The 23,659-nt window shown below is 35.0% G+C and overlaps 1 protein-coding gene across 7 annotated transcripts in view; it reads left to right on the top strand.

Moving 5' to 3' along the window:
- Positions 1–23,659, top strand: part of GRIK2 (glutamate ionotropic receptor kainate type subunit 2) — a 731,033-nt gene that overhangs the window by 667,838 nt on the left and 39,536 nt on the right. For all 7 annotated transcript variants that reach the window (XM_024996836.2, XM_059889840.1, NM_001193063.1 and 4 more), the window contains one exon: positions 22,414–22,639. In XM_024996836.2, the coding sequence (XP_024852604.1) occupies positions 22,414–22,639 (226 nt within the window). The remainder of the gene's footprint in view (positions 1–22,413; positions 22,640–23,659) is intronic.

Here is a 23,659-nt window from a genome sequence, read left to right as displayed (position 1 = left end):
ATAAGAGACTCAGGTTCGATCCCTGGGTTGGGAAGATCCCCTGGAGGAAGGCACTACAACCCACTCCAGTATTCTTGCCTGGTGAATATCCATGGACAGAGGAGCTTGGCAGGTTACCGTCCATAGAGTCACAAAGAGTCAGACATGACCGAAGTGACTGAACACACACAGGTGCTATGAAATGCCCTCTGATTGTATATGTCACACTTTATGTTTTAAGTCAATTTTTTCTTGGTGTCCAACTGAAATATCCAATTGAACATCATGTTACCCATAGAGATGTTAAAGAGATTGTAGGCAGATTTAGTTTTTATATAAATATTTTAACTCTAAATAGATAAAAAAATATTAAAAATAAATAAAACAATCTTTAAGAGGACTACATTATGTGCAAATCCTGTAGACTGTATCCATGAAATGAATATCATTTAGCAAAGGAAACCCCTCAAGAGATTATCTTCAATATTGCGGTTTGCTAAAAAAAAAAAAAAAATTCTTAGAGCATTCATTTTGGAGTTACTTTTAAAACACAGTTATATACAGCACAAGAAAACCAGCTCCTTTTATAGTTGCTTTAAAACTATCCCTGCTCTCAGAACAACAACAAAGGAAGTGTACAGCTTACACTTAAACATTGTTTTACTCCAAATATGTTTTCTTCTTTTCCAAAGAAAATTTATCCCAATAGGTATGATAGTTTAGTTGCTCTGTCATGCCTGACTCATTGGGACACCATGGACTGTAGTTCTCTGTCTATGGGCTTTCCAGGCAAGAATACTGGAGTGGATTGCCTGGGTCTCCTGCATTGAAGGAAGACTCTACTGGCTGAGCCACCATTGTTAATGATGAAAGTATTTTAAAGGACATAGTACAACATCTGAAGGCATTTCTAGAAAAAGTACTTTAAAAATTCATCAAATTTAAGACAAAGTGACTATTTTGAAAATGCAAGAGTCATCTGGATTTGTTGATTGGATAATGTTCATTTAATAAGTTATTGATTCATTTTCTATTTATGGAGAACTGTGTGCTTTCTGTACATGGACACAGTCATATGGAAAGTAAAAATAAAGTGACAAATTCATTCTATTGAAACACTAATACTCTTTATGAAAAAACTTTTTTATTTTCTAAGGCATGATAGAAAGCATGTCTGATAAAGAAAGATGGCTAAACAGAAAATACTGAAATAATATTGCACTATATTTTCTAATATTATTGTTGTTATTAATTTCCCAGCTATTATTGTAATAGAAAAGTGCTTTTTTTCATAAAATTCTTGAATTCAAAAGTGAGTGCCAAATTATCATTACTTATGCATATTGAAGTTTAACTAGTCCTTCAGTTTTACTTTCCCTGATAGAGATTACATGGTTAAAAATATACTGTCCAGAGGGTGAATAATCATACATATATATTAGAAATAAAAAGTCCATCTACGTTATATTTACTGAATTTTAGTTTCTTTTCATATCATTTTTATATTATTTATTATGCAATTTTCCCTAATGATATTCATTAGCTTTCAGGTAGGAATTTGCTAATTTATATTATAATAAAATTTTAATGCCTATTAATGAAAGTGAAGGTAAAGACCTAAAATTTTACTGTTTAGTCTTTTTAGAGGTTCATTGAAATTCTTAATCACATTCCTTAGGTTTAATATTCTTATTTTGTACCATATTTTCACTTGATGTTTCTTTTCTTTAACTAAATCCATCCATATCTAATTTCATGCATTTTTAGTCACAGCTGAGCTCCCATGCCTGTGTATTAAGAAGGCTGAATTATGGTTGTTATTTTTTAAATTGCCCTTGAAACCTCAATCACATCCAAAATTAATTCAAAATTTTAAAAAGTGAGTTTTGTGAATGTGAATAAGTTTGTGTTTTAAATACTAGCATATACCTTTCTTTATTTGTTACAACCACAGTGTGGCCAAGGTGGTGTTCCCACATTTAAAGATTAAAGCTCTGTATACAAACAATTCAGAAAATTTTCTCGTTTATTATGAGTATAGTTAGACTCACATATTTATCCAAGCAATCCATATTGTTCTTTAATTTCATTGGCATTGTCAAGAACAATTCTCCTCTCTAGCTTTTAAAGTGAACTTTTTTCTATTCATTTTGAATGAATCTATTTGTAATAATTTCAAAAATCATTCACATATACTTAAATAGATAACATTTCAAAATAAAGTCCATAAACCATGATAAATAATTTTATGTACTTTGTTAAATGAATTAGAGGAAAAATAGATTTTCAGTTAAAAAGTATTAGTAGTGTTAGTCGCTCAATCATGTCTGACTCTTTAAGACCTAGTGGACTGTAGCCCACCAGATTCCTCTGTCCGTGAAATTCTCTAGGCAAGAATACTGGAGTGGGTTGCCATTCTCTTCTCCAGGGCATCTTCCCAACCCAGGGACTGAACCCAGGTCTCCTACATTGGCTAGCAGATTTTCTACCCTCTGATCCACCAACTGTAGGGTTTTCAGTTAAATAGTTATTCCTAATTTTAACAAAATTGACTGATTAGGAACACACATTAACACAAACACGTCCACAAATATTTTTTTGTAACTACACTTTTGAAACCTTACTTACTTGGAGTGCTTGTTTATTTTTAATACTATTACTACTTATACTTCAGTGATTCATTCAAAAATGTGGATATTCCTTCTGAAAAATAGTTGAAGTTTCATAGATTACATAGATTATCTGTGATCAAATAAAGTTTAAGATTGGACCTATTTGGAAAGAAACCTAGATCACTGGTATAGAAAGCTTGGCATGGTCTACTGTTCTTGAGTGATTGCGTCTGTGGAGAAAGAGAGATCTGGAATGGAGCTCCTGTTGCAGAGCCTACTGAACAAATTAAATCTTAAACATTAGCAAGCAGGAATAAAATGGAATAAGATCTGTAGCTACCTAGGCATGGAATGCTAAGTCAGGAACTTATTTTAAAAATAATGGTTTAGTTCCTCAGCCGTGTCTGACTATTTGTGATCCCATGGTCTGCAGCACATCAGACTTCCCTGTCCATCACCAACTCCTGAAACTTGCTCAAACTCATGTCCATTGTGTCAGTGGTGCCATCCAACCATCTCATCCTCTGCTGTCCCCTTCTCCTCCTGCCTTCAATCTTTCCCAAGATCAGGGTCTTTTTCAGTGAGTCAGTTCTTTGCATCAGGTGGCCAAAGTACTGAAGCTTCAGCTTCAGCACCAGTCCTTCCAATGAATATTCAGGACTGATTTCCTTTAGGATGGACTGGTTGGATTTCCTTGCAGTCCAAGGGAGAGACACTCAAGAGTCTTCTCCAACACCACAGTTCAAAAGCATCAATTATTTGGGGCTCAGCTTTCTTTATGGTCCAAATCTAACATCCATACATTAGTACTGGAAAAACCATAACTTTGACTAGATGGACCTTTGTCAGCAAAGTAATATCTCTGCTTTTTAATACGCCATCTAGATTGGTCATAGCTTTTCTTCCAAGGAGACAAGCGTCTTTTATTTTTTTATTTTAATTTTATTTTATTTTTCAACTTTACATAATTGTATTAGCTTTGCCAAATATCAAAATGAATCCATCACAGGTATACATGTGCTCCCCATCCTGAACCCTCCTCCCTCCTCCCTCCCCATACCATCCCTCTGGGTCATCCCAGTGCACTAGCCCCAAGCATCCAGTATCGTGCATTGAACCTGGACTGGCATCTCATTTCATACATGATATTTTACATGTTTCAATGCCATTCTCCCAAATCTTCCCACCCTCTCCCTCTCCCACAGAGTCCATAAGACTGTTCTATACATCAGTGTCTCTTTTGCTGTCTCGTACACAGGGTTATTGTTATCATCTTTCTAAATTCCATATATATGCGTTAGTATACTGTATTGGTGTTTTTCCTTCTGGCTTACTTCACTCTGTATAATAGGCTCCAGTTTCATCCACCTCATTAGAACTGATTCAAATGAATTCTTTTTAATGGCTGAGTAATACTCCATTGTGTATATGTACCACAGCTTTCTTATCCATTCATCTGCTGATGGACATCTAGGTTGCTTCCATGTCCTGGCTATTATAAACAGTGCTGTGATGAACATTGGGGTACACGTGTCTCTTTCCCGACCCAATCAAAAAATGGGCCAAAGAACTAAATAGACATTTCTCCAAAGAAGACATACAGATGGCTAACAAACACATGAAAAGATGCTCAACATTACTCATTATCAGAGAAATGGAAATCAAAACCACTATGAGGTACCATTTCACACCAGTCAGAATGGCTGCGATCCAAAACTCTACAAATAATAAATGTTGGAGAGGGTGTGGAGAAAAGGGAACCCTCTTACACTGTTGGTGGAAATGCAAACTAGTACAGCCACTATGGAGAACAGTGTGGAGATTCCTTAAAAAACTGGAAATAGAACTGCCTTATGATCCAGCAATCCCACTGCTGGGCATACACACTGAGGAAACCAGAAGGACAAGCGTCTTTTAATTTCATGGCTGCAGTCACCATCTACAGTGATTTTGGAGCCCAAGAAAATAATGTTGTTATTGTTATTTATTGTTATTGTTATTGTTTCCATTGTTTCCCCATCTATTTGCCATGAAGTGTTGGGACTGGATGCCATGATCTTAGTTTTTTGAATGCTGAGTTTTAAGCCAGCTTTTTGGAGGTCACCATACGCCAAACAACAGGGACAGATCACAGCTCTGCCCATCAACAGAAAATTTGATTAAAAATTTACTGAACTTGGCCCCGCCTATCATAATAAGACCCAGTTTCCCCCATGGTCAGTTTCTCCCAGCAGAGAGCTTCCACAAGCCTCTGAAAACCACAGTTACAGAAAACTGAAGAAACTGATCACATGGATCACAGCCTTGTCTAACTCAATGAGACTATGAGCCATGCCATGTAGAGCCATCCAGGATGGATGGGTCATGAGGAGAGTTCTGACAAAACGAGGTCCCCTGGAGAAGGGAATGGCAAACCACTTCAATATTTTGGCCTTGAGAACTCCATGATCAGTATGAAAAAACAAAAAGAAAAAAAAAAGGTATATACCAAATATAAAGTTTGGACTAAGGAAAAAATAAAAATTAATTATCAGTTTTATTGAGAAAGTTCCTAAAAGACAACCTCCAAATCTATGCTTTTCTAACTTGAAATGATTATTGAATGCTAGGAATTAATCAGAGATATAGCCACATGTGACCTATTTCTACTTGAAGGTACATGCAGAAGATTCTAATAGAGATTTGTATCAAAACAAAGAATTCTTGACAAAAGTAATTTTAATTAAATACAAAAGAGTTATGGGGAGAACACATGCAAGTTGTCTCTGCCATGCCTTTAATAGACAGTGTTAAATAAAGCATGTAGTTATTGACATTCCTTCCTGGACGAAACCATGTGCTGGTTAATGGTGGATACCTACTCATTTTCCTTGTAAACTATCCTGGAATTGGTTTGAATTTAGCCTCTAACTGCTTAAAATATTCTTTTTGTAGCCAGTGGATTTAAGTTTGCTCAGGTGATATAATGGGAATTGAACAGGTTGACAACATCTCTCTCTCTTTCTCTCTATCTCACACACACACACACAGACAAACCACAAATATTCTTACCATCCTTTTAAATTTAAGGTTAAATTTAGCTTTATTTAGGAATCACTTAACAGATACCTAAAATCATCATTTTTTTGAATTAACTTCAAAGGATGTTTCTTGAAAACTCTTCAACTATATCTTATGCGTATAATTCTGCTTTTTTTCTTCTTCTTTTAGTATTTCTACTGGATTTTTGTTGTTGTTTTCCATTACATATATTCATTTGCATAAGTATTTTTTGGTGTTCCTTTTAAACTTTTGATTGTTTAACCTGTTGGTGTTGGTTTAACTGCTGTCGTGTCTGACTGTTGTGACCACATGGACTGTAGTTGACAGGCTCCTCTGTCCATGGGATTTTGTCTTGCATCTATTTTGCTTCATCCTACAGTACTTATTTTGGAAAGTTTATTTTGGTGTATCTCTAAATCACTGCCTTAAATAATACCAACAACTAATTACAGAAAAGCAATTTCAGCAAAATTGTGTCCATTGTTAAAACTCACAGCAAGTTGCTTTAGTATGCAAGTTGCAAGTCTGCCTTAAATGTTGGGATAGATGTTTAATTACCCTAATCTCACTTTTCTCATTTTTGTGATGGCTATCCCAAAACCTATATCACAGGGACATGAAGAAGATTTAAATAACATTATGTTCTTAAAATGCTTAGCATAGGATTCACACAATAATAAGTTTTAAGTTGAGTAGTTTTAAGAAAAGTAGCAGAGAAAATACATAGCAATATCAATTTGAGCCTTCCTTTAAAGGATCCTTATGTTGATGGTAATTAGCCCATTATTTAAACTTACCTGCATGAAGATTAGATTTAGTACATTTTCATGATCAATCTGAATATTTCTTTCAGTTATTCTATAATAACTTCATGTGTAGTTAATACCTTTAGAATTAATAAAAATGTATTCTCTAAATTTGGGGGGATGCTTCTTCAGCAATACTATATTTTTTATAATAACCTGGTGTTTCATATCTAATTGCTCACCACTTCATTAGTGCACTCTATTCATTCCTTCAAATACATGTCAGATGCTTTTCTCTCAGTACCTGTGCTAGGTCTAGGGAAACACTTGACACTGTAACTCAACAGCCATCATGAAGAGTACAAAAAGTAACCAAATAATCATTAAATAGTATATACACTTAAAAATTGCAAAGGTTGGCTACAGTGTACTATGAGAACATAGAATGATTTAAAAATCTATTGGCTCAAATTGATTCCTTTTTATGGCTGAGTGGCACCCCACTCCAGTACTCTTGCCTGGAAAATCCTATGGACGGAGGAGCCCGGTGGACTGCAGTCCATGGAGTCTCGAGGAGTCGGACACGACTGAGCGACGTCACTTTGACTTTTCACTTTCCTGCATTGGGGAAGGAAATGGCAACCCACTCCAGTGTTCTTGCCTGGAGAATCCCAGGGACAGTGGAGCCTGGTGGGCTGCCGTCTATGGGGTCGCACAGAGTCGGACATGACTGAAGCGACTTAGCAGCAGCAGCAGCTTTCCATTGGAGCTTAGGTGAGTTTCCAGGTTGTGCTAGTGGTAAAAAACCAGCCTGCCAAGGCAGGAGATATAACATACACAGATTCAGTTCCTGGGTCTAGAAGAGCCCTTGGAGGAAGGTATGGCAACCCACTCCAGTATTCTTACCTAGAGAATCCCACGGAGAGAGGAGTCTGGCAGGCTACAGTCCCTAAGGTCACAGAGTCAGACACAACAGAAGCGATTTAGCATGCATGCACACAATATTCCTTTACACATTTAAGCCAGTAACTTTTAACATAATTATATGTTCTAATAGAACACTGTAGCCAACCTTTGCAATTTTTAGGTATATATTCTATTTAATGACTATTTGGTTGCTTTTTGTATTCTTCATGACTCTTGTTGAGTGGTGGTGTCTAGTGTATCTCTACACCTAGTACTGGTATTGAAAGGAAGACACCTAACATATAATTGAAATGACTGATTGGACAGAAGAGCCTGGCAGTCTATAGTCCATGGGGTCACAAAGAGTTGGATGTGACTGAATGACTAACACACACACATGCACTCACACACACTTTCTATAAGTAGCTTCTAGTACCTACTGTACATCAGGCACTATTCTAAGTAGAAGGGGATAAAATGATGAACAAAACAAGGCAAAATTTTCCATCTTTGTGTAGTTTATCTCATAACAAAAGGAGCTAGGAACAGAACTAATACATCAATAAAAAATAGGAAATATGTAATATACTAGGCAATGGCACCCCACTCCAGTACTCTTGCCTGGAAAATCCCACGGATGGAAGAGCCTGGTAGGCTGCATTCCGTGGGGTCGCTAGGAGTCGGGCACGACTGAACGACTTCAGTTTCACTTTTCACTTTCATGCATTGGAGGAGGAAATGGCAACCCACTCCAGTGTTCTTGCCTGGAGAATCCCAGGGACGGCGGAGCCTGGTGGGCTGTCGTCTATGGGGTTGCACAGAGTCGGACACGACTGAAGCGACTTAGCAGCATACAGCATAGTGATTAAGTGCTATGGATAAAAATAAAACAGGAAGCACATCTGTGTTATCTTGGAATGGCATTATAAAGAGAATAAATAAGGGAAGTCCCTTTGAAAAAGTGATGTTCGAACAAAGATTGAAAGGAAGTGAAAGTGTGTATGAAATCTGTGTGAGGCACACAGATATGCAAGGGAAGTATCGTAGTATTAGAGAAAATGGCAAGTTCAAGCATCTGGGTTAGATATGGCTCCTCTAATTAAAATGTACCTCAGGTTAATGATTTATATAATCATTGATGTAATTACCTTATACATATTAAATTCATGATTATTGTGATTAAGTAGACTTGATTAGCCAATAGATGGAGAAATAATTCAAGTTGTTTCTCTGTCCTCCCTGTGGCCTGACTGATTTTTTTTTCTACAAGTTAGAAATAAATAATCCATTTTGTGTATATATATATATATATATATATATATATATATATATATATATACACACACACACATATATGTATATGGTAACAGCAATACAGACATTATATAAACATCATTCTTAAAATATTTTGATGAGATTTGTATCATTTCCCAGTAAAGTTTAGAAATTCTGGAAAAGGTATTGGATGAAAGTGAAATGATGGTACTATTTTTTTTTAATTTATTTATTTTAGTTGGAGGCTGATTACTTTACAGTATTGTGGTGGTTTTTGAAATACATCACCATGAATCAGTCATGGGTGTACCTGTGTCCCCCCATCCCAAACACGCCCTCCCACTTCCCTCCCCATCGCATCCTCCTGGGTGGTCCCAGTACATTGGTTCTGAATGCCCTATTTCATGCATTGAACTTGCACTTGTCATCTAGTTCACATATGATTTCAATGCTATTCTCTCAAATCATCCCACCCTTGCCTTGTCCCACAGAGTCCAAAAGTCTGTTCTTTACATATGTGTCCCTTTTGCTGTCTTGCATATAGGGTCATTGTTACCATCTTTCTAAATTCCATATATATGCATTAATATACGTATTTATGTTTTTCTTTCTGACTTACTTCACTCTGCATAATAGGCTCCAGTTTCATCCACCTCATTAGAACTGACTCAGATGCATTCTTTTTAATAGCTGAGTCCATTGTGTATGTGTACCACAACTTTCTTACCATTCGTCTGCTGATGGACATCTAGGTTGCTTCCATGCACTAGTTATTGTAAACAGTGCTGCAATGAACATTGGAGTACACGTGTCTCTTTCAATTCTGGTTTCCTTGGTGTGTATGTCCCACAGTGAGATTGCTGGTTCATATGGCAGTTCCAATTTTTTAAGGACTCTCCATACTGTTCTCCATAGTGGCTGTACTAGTTTGCATTCCCATCAACAGTGTAAGAGGGTTCCCTTTTTTTTCCACACCCTCTCCAGCATTTATTGTTTGTAGACTTTTTGATGACAGCCATTATGACAGGTGTGAGATGGTACCTCATTGTGGTTTTGATTTGCATTTCGCTGATAATGAGTGATGTTGAGCATCTTTTCATGTGTTTGTTAGCCATCTATATGTCTTTGGAGAAATCTCTGCTTAGTCCTTTGGCTCATTTTTTGATTGGGTCATTTATTTTTCTGGTATTGAACTGCATGAGCTGCTTGTATATTTTGGAGATTAATACTTTGTCAGTTGTTTCATTTGCTATTATTTTCTCCCATTCTGAAGGCTGTCTTTTCACCTTGCTTATAGTTTCCTTCATTGTGCAAAAGTTTTTAAGTTTAATTAGGTCCCATTTGTTTATTTTTACTTTTATTTCCATTATTCTGGGAGGTGGGTCACAGAGGATCTTGCTGTGATTTATGTCAGAGAGTGTTCTATGTTTTAATCTAGGAGTTTTATAGTTGCTGGTCTTACATTTAGATCTTCAATCCATTTTGAGTTTATTTTTGTGTATGCTGTTAGAAAGTGTTCTAGTTTCATTCTTTTACAAGTGGTTGAGCAATTTTCCTAGCACCACTTGTTAAAGAGATTGTCTTTTCTCCATTGTATATTCTTGTCTCCTTTGTCAAAGATAAGGTGTCCATAGGTGTGTGGATTTATCTCTGGGCTTTCTATTTTGTTCCATTGATCTATATTTCTGTCTTTGTGCCAGTTCCATACTGTCTTGATGACTGTAGCTCTGTAGTATAGTCTGAAGTCAGGCAGGTTGATTCCTCCAGTTTCTTTCTTCTTTCTCAAGATTGCTCTGGCTCTTTGAGGTTTTTTGTGTTTTCATACAAATTGTGAAATTATTTGTTCTAGTTCTGTGAAAATTACTGTCGGTAGCTTGATAGGGATTGCACTGAATCTATATATTGCTTTGGTTAGTATATTCATTTTCACTATATTGATTCTTCCAATCCATGAACACAGTATATTTCTCCATCTATTTGTGTCATCTTTTATTTCTTTCATCAGTGTTTTATAGTTTTATATATACAGGTCTTTTGTTTCTTTAGGTAAATTTATTCCTACATATTTTATTCTTTTCATTGCAATGGTGAATGGGATTGTTTCCTTAATTTCTCTTTCTGTTTTCTATTGTCAGTATATAGAAATGCAAGGGATTTCTGTGTATTAATTTTATATCCTGAAAATTTACTATATTTATTGATTAGCTCTAGTAATTTTCTGGTGGTGTCTTTAGGGTTTTCTATGTAGAGGATCATGTCATCTGCAAACAGTGAGAGTTTTATTTCTTTATTTCCAATCTGTATTTCTTTTATTTCTTTTTCTTCTCTGATTTCTGTGGCTAAAACTTCCAAACCTATGTTGAATAGTAGTGGTGGACACCCTTGTCTTATTTCTGATTTTAGAGGAAATGCTTCCAATTTTTTGTCATTGAGGATAATGTTTGATGTGGGTTTTATCATAGATGGCTTTTATTATATTGTATATGCCTTCTATGCCTACTTTTCAGAGGTTCTTTTTTTTTATCATAAATGGGTATGGAATTTTGTCAAAGGCTTTCTCTACATCTATTGAGATAATCATGTTTTTATCTTTCAATTTGTTGATGTGGTGTATCACATTGATTGATTTGCAAGTATTGAAGAATCCTTGCATCCGTGGGATAAAGCCCACTTGGTCATGATATGTGATCTATTGGATTCTGTTTGCTAGAATTTCGTTGAGAATTTTTACATCTATGTTCATCAGTGATATTGGCCTGTAGTATTCTTTTTTGATGGCATCTTGGTCTGGTTTTATTAGGGTGATGGTAGCCTCATAGAATGAGTTTGGGAGTTTACCTTCCTCTGCAGTTTTCTAAAGAGTTTGAGTAGGATAGGTGTTAGCTCTTCTCTAAATTTTTGGTAGAATTCACTTGTAAAGTCATTTGGTCCTGGGCTTTTGTTTGTTGGAAGAATTTTGATTACACTTTTGATCTCCTGGCTTGTGATGGACCTGTTAAGGTTTTCTATTTCTTCCTGGTGCAGTTTTGGAAGGTTATACTTTTCTAAGAATTTGGCCATTTCAAGTTGTCCATTTTATTGGCATATAGTTGCTGATAGTAGTTTATTATGATCCTTTGTATTTTTGTGTTGTCTGTTTTGATTTCTCCATTTTCATTTCTAATTTTACTGATTTGATTCTTCTCTCTTGTTTTCTTGATGAGTCTGGCTAATGGTTTGTCTATTTTATTTATTTTCTCAAATAACCAGCTTTTAGTTTTGTTGATTTTTGCTATAGTCTTCTTTGTTTCTTTGTCACTTATTCCTACTCTGAATTTTATGATTTCTTTCCTTCTACTAATTTTGGGATTTTTTGTTTATTCTTTCTCTAGTTGCATTAGGTGTAAAGTTAGGTTATTTACTTGATGTTTCTCTTGTTTCTTGAGGTAAGCTTGTAATGCTGTGAACCTTCCTCTTAGCACTGCTTTTACTGAATCCCATAGGTTTTGGGTTGTCGTGTTTTCATTTTCATTTGTTTCTATGCATATTTTGATTTCCCTTTTTATTTCTTCCATGATCTTTTGATTATTCAGAAGTGTGTTGTTTAGCCTCCATATGTTTGTATTTTTAATAGTTTTTTATCCTGTAGTTGGCATCTAATCTTACCTCATTGTGTTCAGAAAATATGCCTGAAATGATTTCAATTTTTTTGAATTTACTAAGGCTAGATTTATGGCCCAGGATGTGATCTATCCTGGAGTATATTCCAAGTGCACCTGAGAAAAAGGTGAAATTCATTGTTTTGGGGTGAAATGCTCTATAGATATCAATTAGGTCTAACTGGTCCATTGTATTAGAAAATGATGGTTCTTTTAAGAGTTTCAAATGTTGATGATTTTTTTTTTCCTCACACCTATTTATATTTCAGAGTTTCAATTAGAGAGGAGCTAGAGATCTAGCACGGAGAAGGCAATGGCACCCCACTTAAGTACTTTTGCCTGGAAAACCCCATGGATGGAGGAGCCTGGTAGGCTGCAGTCCATGGGGTCGCTAGAGTTGGACACGACTGAGCGACTTCACTTTCACTTTTCACTTTCATGCATTGGAGAAGGAAATGGCAACCCACTCCAGTGTTCTTGCCTGGAGAACCCCAGGGACGGGGAAGCCTGGTGGGCTGCCGTCTGTGGGGTCGCACAGAGTTGGACACGACTGAAGCAACTTAGTCGGAGAAGGCAATGGCACCCCACTCCAGTACTCTTGCCTGGAAAATCCCATTGACAGAGGAGCCTGGTAGGCTGCAGTCCATGGGGTCGCGAAGAGTTGGTTACCACTGAGCAACGTCTCTTTCATTTTTCACTTTCATGCATTGGAGAAGGAAATGGCAACCCACTCCAGTGTTCTTGCCTGGAGAATCCCAGGGACGGGGGGACCCTGGTGGGCTGCCATCCATTGGGTCTCACAGAGTTGGACACGACTGAAGCGACTTAGCAGCAGCAAAAGCGACTTAGCAGCAGCAGCAGCAGAGACCTAGTAAAACTGTAATTAATTTTAATCCTAAAAGAAAGGGAATTATTTCCTCTGACTTCCTGTCATACATGCCCTCATCAATTTAGGTTACACCTCATCTGTCATTTGTCATGGCATTTGTCACACCATTTCATAATTCTTAGTTTACTTTTCCAGCATTTATGAGATATTAAGCTTTGCATCCACAGTGCTTGGTATGGTCTTTTTTACTAAGCTGGTACTCAATAAATATTGGAATGAAAGAACAAGTGAATGAATGGGTAAGCAAGTGAATGTTTCCATGTTCCTATAAATTATAAATTATTCCAAAGGCAAAGGAATAGATATCAGAATATAATAGGTATATGCTGCAATCCTAGAAGAAAGTTGTTATGTTTCTCCATTGATTGATTATATAAGTTTGCAGCAAGAATAAAATCCTGATATCTCTAGAGAGTTTTATTGCTAATCAAAGTGACTTTATGTATTTTCTCATTTATTCCTCCTTAACATTTCTGTGAAATTGTTAAGCATTTTATTCAATATGGCCAAGAAATTGTGGTTCATGGTCTTCCATTGACCAAGTGAAGATGGTTTCTAGTTTTATTTAAATTTGACCAAATGACAGTAAAATCTATTTCTGGTTGCTTTTATTTATGAGAGAATAAAATATTTGACCATGAAATTTCAAGATATCTCATTTAAAGAATAAAATGCAATGGTTAGAAGAATCATCAGTGGGAATTCTAAACAGGGTAGAATGAACTATCAAATCCTGACTCATCTTCCTCTAAAGGATAACTTTACCAAATAACTTTAAACTTGCTGCACATCATATTATGCTCAGTCATAATTCTCTGTCTTATTCCTCTGCTAACTTTCAATAATGTTAAGAAGAGCAGTTCTCCCTGTTTTATTGTCTTTCCCTTCAAATAACCTGTTTTAAGAGATTGCAGATGCTTTGAGATAAAACTGCCAGGATTATTCCAAGGACTGTCAGGTTTGCTAACAACCAAATGCTTTCAGATCACTGCATTTGCCTCAGATTCCACCTTTGATATGAACCACATATGGCTTCAGTCCTGTTTTCCTGAATTAACTCTAATTTCCTAGTGACCAAGGTCAGATGAGTCCAGATAGGGCTCAGCTGTTCTTACCTAGCACATATGTTCCAGTGTTGTTGGTAATTTATTTACTGTAATAAAAAATTAAAATGCAAATCTCAGCCAGATTCTCCTTTACCAAGGTCTCCCTTGGTATGGGCTTTTTCAAATCACATATTAGGAATGACTACATACTGACTTTTTCATAACAATATGAAAAATGTTATTATAGCATTTTTATCAAATATTTGTTAATATTAGAAATAAAATTGCTAATGTGGAATTTATTGAAAAGGAATACTTTGAGTAAGTGCCAATGACACCAAGTTTACTTTGGTAATTTTGAAAAATCATCAGAGATTACTGCCTCTTCTTCTAGTACTTCATCATATCCATTCATACATCAGAGTTCAACTAATTCTGCTATACATTATGGTTTAGGAGATAAATTATTGTTTCGTGAATGTTTTATATTTTAAAATAAAAATAAACAGGTTCTTAACATAAATGAAGTATATCTTTAAAGTTACTTCAAGATATTTTAGGTGCTATGCTACTAGATAAAAGGGCTTCCCTGGTGGCTCTGAGGATAAAGAATCTGCCTGCAATATGAGACCCAGATTCCATCCCTGGATCAGGAAGATCCCCTGGTGAAGGAACTGGCAACCCAGTCCAGTATTCTTGCCTGGAGGACCCCATGGACAGAGAAGCCAGGCTGCAGTCCATGTTGTCACAAAGAGTTGGACAAAAAGCCCTAAACAACAACTACTCTATAAACTTTTTTAAAGAATCTGAGTTGTAGCCAAAACCTCAAATATTATGTTTTAAAAAACATTACAAAATAGTACTGGATTTTCTTTGTATTATTGATGCTTTGTGGTCATAAGAGTTCAAACTAGATTAATATTAAAGATTTCTTGTCTTATTCAATAAAATAAGCTTTCCTCTAGAACAGGCATAAAAAGTTAATTTAAATTCTTGTTTCCAGGGGTCTCATAAACATTTTCTTACCATTTTTAGGGTATTGGATAGGTTTATAGGTCCATGAACACAAAATGGTCTCTGAATTTTATTTTTTTCTGGTTTTGCATTTACTTAAAAATGAGTTGGAATAAATTGCTTTACAATATTGTGTTAGTTTCTGCTGTACCATGAAATAAATCAGCCATATTCCCTCCCTCTTGAACCTCCTTTCCATCCCTACATCCGATCCCTCAAGGTCATCACAGAGCACCCAGCTGAACTCCTTGTGCTTTATTTGAATTTTAATTTGTATTTGACATCGAGCAAAGGGAGTGGGGAGAATAATTCACTTGCATGCTAAACAATTTAAGTCAAAGATATTCTTTTTAAAGATGGCTTTGAATTTCTAAAATATGTTGTTCACAATAAAAGTTCTATGCCAGTGGTACAAGAATAACCCTTACTTGATTGGCTTTCATAACATTTTAGATGGGATAGAAACAAAATTTCAAAGCACTGGAGAAGGAAATGGCAGCCTGCTCCAATAATCTTGCCTGGAAAATTCCATGGACAGGGGAGCCTGGTGGGCTACAGTTCGTGGTATCACTAAGAGTCAGACACTACTGAGCGACTAAACAACAACAACATTCTTCCACTAATATCTTACCAGTTCTAAATGTCTCTCTCTAGAATGCTCAGGAAAAATGTTGCCTAAAACCCATTAGTTATTGGAGATCTGCAAAGAGTCAGGTAATTTCAGGTTGCATAGTTTATCTTGAGTTCTGTCAGAAACTAAAGTTATATATGTTTACATTTGGAATCATCATCTATATATTTAAAAGCTTTTAAGTATACTGAATGTTATTTTTAAAGCCCAACATCTTTTGGCATCTGTGAAGTTTTTAAAAGTCTTGTGTTTCTTATTCTTAACAAGAATTTTTTTAATGGGTTTGTTTACATTTCATACCCTCTGAAAACTGCTATGATAAAGAGACAGTGCCTTATGAATTTGTTTTATTGGTTTTATGCTGGTATAGCAAAAACCAAGTCAACTTACAAGCCTCAGCATTTTGATAAAATAAACACTGCTAAACGTTGGCATCCTAAATCTGCCCAATGTAATATAGAAGGAAAAGTGTCCTTAATATGGGACACACACACATATACACACACCCCAAAAGAAAGAAATTTATTCTGGTGTTTAGAGTGGCAGTGTAGTTGTGTGAGAAAATCAGAATATTTTATTTCGAATATTTAAAATATAGTTCCCTGGTGGCTCACACAGTAAAGAATCTACCTGTAATGAAAGAGACCCAGATTCAGTCCCTGGCTTGGGGAGATCCCCTGGAGACAGAAATGGCCATCCACTCCAGTATTCTTGCCTGGAGAATTCCATAGACTGAGGAGCCTGGTGGGCTATCATCCATGGAGTCGCAGAGCTGGACACGATTGAGCAACTAACACTTTTCCTTTCATTGCTTTGATTTTACTATTCATTTCAAACAATATCTATGAGACTTGATTTAATTTATGTACTTAACTTTATATTACTGTGTACAACATAGCTGTAATGATAATACTTAGAAATATTTTTCATTTTTGCTAAAGACATTATTGTCTCATTATGAAATTAAAATTCTTCATTAAAATCATGATGTCATAAATCCTATCAGCAAGTTTCTATTTAAAATCTGCCTTCACTACTATTTTTTTTTTTTGTATCAAGTAGCCTTAGTATACTCACCTGTGAAGGAAAGGAGTGAAACAAGATGTTCTTTTTTTTTTTTTTTTTTTAAACTTTACATAATTGTATTAGTTTTGCCAAATATCAAAATGAATCTGCCACAGGTATACATGTGTTCCCCATCCTGAACCCTCCTCCCTCCTCCCTCCCCATACCATCCCTCTGGGTCGTCCCAGTGCACTAGCCCCAAGCATCCAGTATCGTGCATCGAACCTGGACTGGCAACTCGTTTCTTACATGATATTTTACATGTTTCAATGCCATTCTCCCAAATCTAGACCACTTTCTAACACCATACACAAAAATAAACTCAAAATGGATTAAAGATCTAAACGTTAAGACCAGAAACTATAAAACTCCTAGAGGAGAACATAGGCAAAACACTCTCTGACATACATCACAGCAGGATCCTCTATGACCCACCTCCCAGAATATTGGAAATAAAATAAAAAATAAACAAATGGGACCTAATTAACCTTAAAAGCTTCTGCACATCAAAGGAAACTATTAGCAAGGTGAAAAGACAGCCTTCAAAATGGGAGAAAATAATAACAAATGAAGCAACTGACAAACAACTAATCTCAAAAATATACAAGCAAAAAAAAAAAAAATATATACAAGCAACTCCTACAGCTCAACTCCAGAAAAATAAACGACCCAATCAAAAAATGGGCCAAAGAACTAAATAGACATTTCTCCAAGATGTTCTTATGTTTAATTTTTTTTCACTAATTCATTTTTTAACTTGACTAATTTGCCATTATCTTAATTCTTGCCTTACGGAAAATTTATAATATTTCATGCTTAGTTTATTACCTGGCTTTCATTTTTCATGTTTCTCTTAAATAATACATTATTCTAGACTATCCTTCCTAATAAATTTGGCATCAGTGGTGCCAACCTATATTCCAATTCCTTAGTCTTTTTTGGTGCTCTGTGTAGGTCTTCACTTCTCTATGTCACTGTTGCTGGAGGACCTTCAAAGACTGTTTACATTTGGTTCAGCAGCTTATTCTCCATCCCTGATTTTATCTTGTCTCTTGGCAATGATCACCAGCTACTTTGTGGAATGAAGCTAACCTTAGTCTAAGAGGAGATTGAGAGGATATAATATACGATCAATCATTTAACATGCCCCATCTTCCACCTATGAGCTTTAGTTCACATGGCAACTTGATATTTCCTTATTTCTAAATAAGTGAACATAAACTTTCAGACAATACACAAATATTTATTACTTTTGTTTTTAATTACCTGCTTACTGACTTTAAATGAGTTCTTCCTCTTAGTATTTCACTTGTAAAGCTTTCATACACTATTTTTAACCTTAGATATCCTATGGTCTTTTTTACTTTGAAAGTATTCAACAATTTTCTATTTTACTAGAAATAAAACTAGCTGAGTCTCCTTATTTCCTCCTTATGCATTAGATCTTAGAGTATTAGCACAATTCCATATGTATTTAATATATATATTTTGAAATAGGCCATTAGAGGTCAAGTCAGTTGCACTGTTTTAAAAATCCTCTTTTATTCTACATTTCACTTGAGGATTCCATTTTTTTATATCAGATTTTAATATGTATCTGATCTTTGAATGTGTTTTCTTTCAACAAAGTCAATTTAGAATTTTTCTTTGAATTTATGCAATATCTTTTACCTTGCTAAGGACATTAATGTCATTTTGTTTGTTTTATTATTTATCTTTATGTTTTATTCTTTATGTTAGAGACTCATTGCAAGCCACAGGTGCTTAGTTAAGGATGAAAAACTATGAGCTTCACTTTAGGGTGATGTAGTGGTTCATTTTTTTGTAAATCCATGATATGTGCCTTTAGATGTAGTTGTTATAGTACAGTAATTAAGACTATGAACTGGTAGCCTATTTACCCAAGTTTTCCTCCTGCTTTTGCCAGGAAGAAGCCACATGAATTTAGGTGAACTATTAACTGCTCTGTGTTTTCATTTTCTAATTTTAGAATGGGGACAAAAATATCTACCACCTAATAGAAATCTTAAAAGACTTAAATGATTTAATATGTATAAATAATGTATAATAATATTTGGCACATGCTGAACTCTATATGTGTTAACTGCTATTATTACCTTTTCTGTTGTTATTGTTTTATTAATATTATTATTATCTCTTTAGAGAAGTTCAATTTTGCTTAAAAATATCTTCCTGGAGGAATTCAAAGATCGAAGACAGACGAGGGCTGACTGATCTCAACATTGGTTATAGATTCCAACATGTTCCTTCTGGTTTCAGTGTGGCTTGCCTAGATCAACTCATCCAGTGTACTCTTGTTTGCTTCCCACAGAATAAAACCTCTTGGCCTTTGCTTGGGTGGGATGGAGCAATCACAAAGATAGTTGTTTTTAAGACAGTTTTCCAATATATTCTACTTTTGTTAGACCTTTAATCATTCTGGCTTTGAGAGGGATATAGAAATGCTAATCTCAGAAACTTTTGCAGGGGAAAAGGGGGCCTCAAAGGTTGATTAGCTCAATTGCAATTCATCTATCTGCATTGCTCCTTCCAAAATTTTGTTTCTGCTGCATTTCATCTGATTGTCTTTTGCCTTGTAGTTTCACGCCATAGGAGAGAATATTTGTTCAAAGATGATATTCAACCTTCCATCTTTACCAGATTACTTGGTGTTTTTTAAGAAAAATAAAACACAAGCACTGGGTAGTATTAAGCTCTTTTTAACAAATAGAGTAACAAAAACGTCTTACTACTGCATGGTGTTTTTACATGTAGTGTCTTATTTAATCCTCGCAAAAACGTTAGAAGTTTGGTAGATATTTGACTACCATATAAACTAAAAAGAGATTAGTTAGTTTGCATAAGAACATACTTTTTTAACAAGAGATAAAGAATTAGTGATCATTCTGACTTGGACCTACATCATTCAGAATTTATCTATATATTAGTTAAGTATAGGTAATCAATTATTCATGTGTGGCCATATTTATAGAGAAAAGTACATAGTAAACTTCATATTCAGCCTGTGTTTTGTTCAGATACTTTCTTCGTATACTTTATAAGCAATCTTAGCTGCTTTAAACTTAAGTGTTTCAGTGAAATTCATGTTGTTCAAGCCTTTTGTTTTTAAACTAGTGATGACTATACTATCTTCACTACTGAAAATGATAAAAGTAATACAATTTCCAGGTGATCCTAAAGACTAGTTTTGTATTTTAACTTTCTATAAAAATAGTTTGAATTTAAAGGCATCGCATACCAACACATATATACATGCAATCTACAAAGACTTTAATCTTATCTCCCATATCTGGCTACACAGTGTTGTGTTTTATAGCCATAATTGATAGATGACTGTGCTCAGTTGGAAATTGTAGTCAAAGAATGCCAGCCAAACTAGCAAGCAAGCCATATAAAATGTGAGTGAGCAGCAGATAGTCAATATTTCTAAATTAAAATATTTGGGTGTTTATTATGAGAAACAAAACAATTTGGGTAACTTTTCTATCAAAACTTATTATCCCATATAAGAATACTAGGAATAGGTTTATTTTCTGTAGACAGGAAAGATGATTGAAGCTGTACAAAAATCAAAGACAATAGATTCAAGAAAACCAGAAGTATATTAAGAGATATTTAAGTAAAAATGGAAGATAGGAAGTTATTAATAAGGACCTATTGTATAGTACAGGGAACTCAATACTCTGTGATGGCCTGTATGGAAAAAGAATCTAAAAGAAAGTGTATATATGTATAAACTATAGCCTGGCAGGTCCATGGGGCTGCAAAAGAGTCAGATACAACTTATTGACTAAACAACAACAAAGATGTTACCTTTTAAATTGTCAAGTAATGAACATGCAGTTTTAATACATGAATTTTTAGTATTACATCCATGGGATTGTGTTTATTATCAGTCACAGATTCACTAAATCAAAAACTGTGTCCAGTTTTATTTTTTACATAAAATCTCTTTAATCTGAAGGTAAGCTCTGATTTTGATTTTATTTTGTATTTTGACCTCACTTAATCCAAAACATTAGGAGAAAATATTTTTTACCTTTGAAAGGACATGAACTTGTTGTAGCTAGCCTCATTATGTTCCTAATTTGGATAGCAAGATGTATCTTTGCAAAACCTCACTATTGGTCATAATTATTCCAGTAAGAATATCACCATAGTCTTAACTATTCCTTTCATTTCCCATTTCTACTCCAAACATTTGAATATTTTCCTTAAAAACAACTGACATACCGCAATTTGTTGCCCAAATTTGTTATCATGCCAATCTCATTCTGGGTACTCTAGCTGCCTTCTTTCAAGGACTGGCCTTTCAGCATGTTTTAATGTTCATTGGAGAGCAGAGGTTTACAGTTTTATTGCTTCTTAGCTCTAAAGCTATACTTGTTTTTATAAAGCACATAATGCACTATTAGATATTTCCCCACCTCCAAATTAATTTTTTCTTTCCATGTTTTCATTGAAATAGTGCCATAATTTTTAAAAATATTATTCTGTACTAACCTTTAGTGGAAGGAATAATATCACGTTTATGTCCTGGAACATGTAGGACTAAATACATGCTTAAACTGCAAAAGACTGTATACCTATTTATTGGAAAATAGTTTCAATGTTTTATGGCAGAACAACCAATGAGGTGAAAATCCTCCTTGTGTTTATAATTGGAATATTATGTTTTGTGTTGGTATAAGAATGAAACTAAGGTAAGGGTTTCACAAATGAGCTTTCCATAAGCAGATGCTAACCTTTTTCCTGTTTATGTTTTACCAGTGCCTTCTGAACAAAACCCATTCCTTTCCTTTAGCAATAAGTCGTACTGAAGCCCTACTGAGAATTTCCAGCTGGATATAAAAACTCTTCTATTTTCTTGGTCCAGGAATCCTTAGTTAGTAAGACCTGGATGATTGATTTCCTGTTGTCCTGAGGCAGGTTAAAAGAAGTTCTATGGTGTCCAGATTGTGTCTCAGCAGAAATGTAGTCATCTTACTTGTAATATCCTTATTTGTAACAAATTCCTCTCGTCTCTTCAACTTATATTTGTATGTGTCCTTGGGGGATAATGTAACATCTGTCTTATAGTCAACAACTGAATTCAGGGGGAAAAAAATCTCTTACACTTTTATAGTGTCAATCGGTGTCCAGTGTCTGCATTTTCGAAATTTGATGTTATAGTAATGTTGAAAAATAAAATTGTACATATGAGATATGCATGTGAGATACAAACACAAAAATCCCTTATTAGTCTGTTTTATTCTCTCTTTTTTATTGCCTCCTATGATTTACTAGTTGTGGTCTTTTGAATCTTAGGGCATTTTTTATATGTTTGCTAAATAAATCTGCTCCACGCCTGGAAATACGATGAGGAATTGCTCAGAGAAATGTTTCTTCGCAGATTTTGATTTTTTGTTGTTGTTGTTTAGTATCACTGTTACTAATAATACAATTATACAGTATTATGAGCAAACTAAATATAGTTAATTTCATCAAAATATTGTAGGGTCACATGGAAACTAAGGAATATCTTTCTTATGTATCCTGTTTTTCCCCAGAAATCAAAAATCTCCACATATGACAAAATGTGGGCCTTTATGAGTAGCAGGAGGCAGTCTGTGCTCGTCAAAAGTAATGAAGAAGGAATCCAGAGAGTCCTCACCTCTGATTATGCTTTCCTAATGGAGTCAACAACCATCGAGTTTGTCACCCAGCGGAACTGTAACCTGACACAGATTGGTGGCCTCATAGACTCCAAAGGTTATGGCGTCGGCACCCCCATGGGTAGGTTTCATGTCAGCCGCTTGCTCTTTGTTCATTAATCCTAGTTGCTGTGAGAAGGGAGAAAAAACAGTGCCTCCATATGCCGTTAGGAATTTTGCTTCAAACAAATGTATCTTGCTCTATTCTGTGACTGTATAAAAACAGGAAAATAGTTGGACATCTGCTTCTAAAGGAATAAGTTACAAAAGAAAAAATGATTTCTACCCAAATGGTCAGTAGACATTTTTACTATATCAGAGTTGAAAAACTCCACAACACCCCCCATAAAGGACCTTCTCTTTAATCTTACACTTAAAAAAAAGTTCGATGAATAAAATAAATTTTTTGGAACTTTATTTTTTTCGGATTAATGGTATATGAATATAGTATTTGATTTTGCTGACTAAAAGAATGAGCTGCAAATGGTTACTGTGAGTAATCATTTTATTTAAGAGAAATATATTTTATTTGAGAGTACTGGCAGATGATTTACCAGTAAAATACATAGAATAATTTACACTAGGAATGATTCTATTTAATATTCTTTCTTCTATATGATAAAATTAGTTTCAATAACAATCATGGAATGAAATAATAATAGTTGCCGGAAAAGACAATGAAAATTTACATTTATTGAGCTTAATATTTATGTATAATATATGGATATGTATATATTTATATGATAAGTTAATGAATGAATAAATACATAATATTAGAGTACATACATACATGCTGTGGGCATAAAAATGGCTCCCCCCCAAATGTCCCTGGTTTAATCCCCCAAGCATATGAATATGTTACCTTTATTGCTAAAAAGGACCTTGCAGATGTGATTAAGTTAAGGACCTTAAAATTGGGAAATCTTCCTGGATTAACCACGTCAGTTCAGTTGCTCAGTAGTGTCCAACTCTTTGCGACCCCATGAATTGCAGCACGCCAGGCCTCCCTGTCCATCACCAACTCCCAGAGTTCACCCAAACTCATGTCCATGGAGTTGGTAATGACATCCAGCCATCTCATCCTCTGTCATCCCCTTCTCCT

Source organism: Bos taurus, chromosome 9, assembly GCF_002263795.3.
Source record: "Bos taurus isolate L1 Dominette 01449 registration number 42190680 breed Hereford chromosome 9, ARS-UCD2.0, whole genome shotgun sequence".
Classification (NCBI taxonomy): Eukaryota; Metazoa; Chordata; class Mammalia; order Artiodactyla; family Bovidae; genus Bos; species Bos taurus.
Note: the sequence above shows the minus strand (reverse complement) of the source record. Positions and strands in the feature narration are given on the sequence as shown.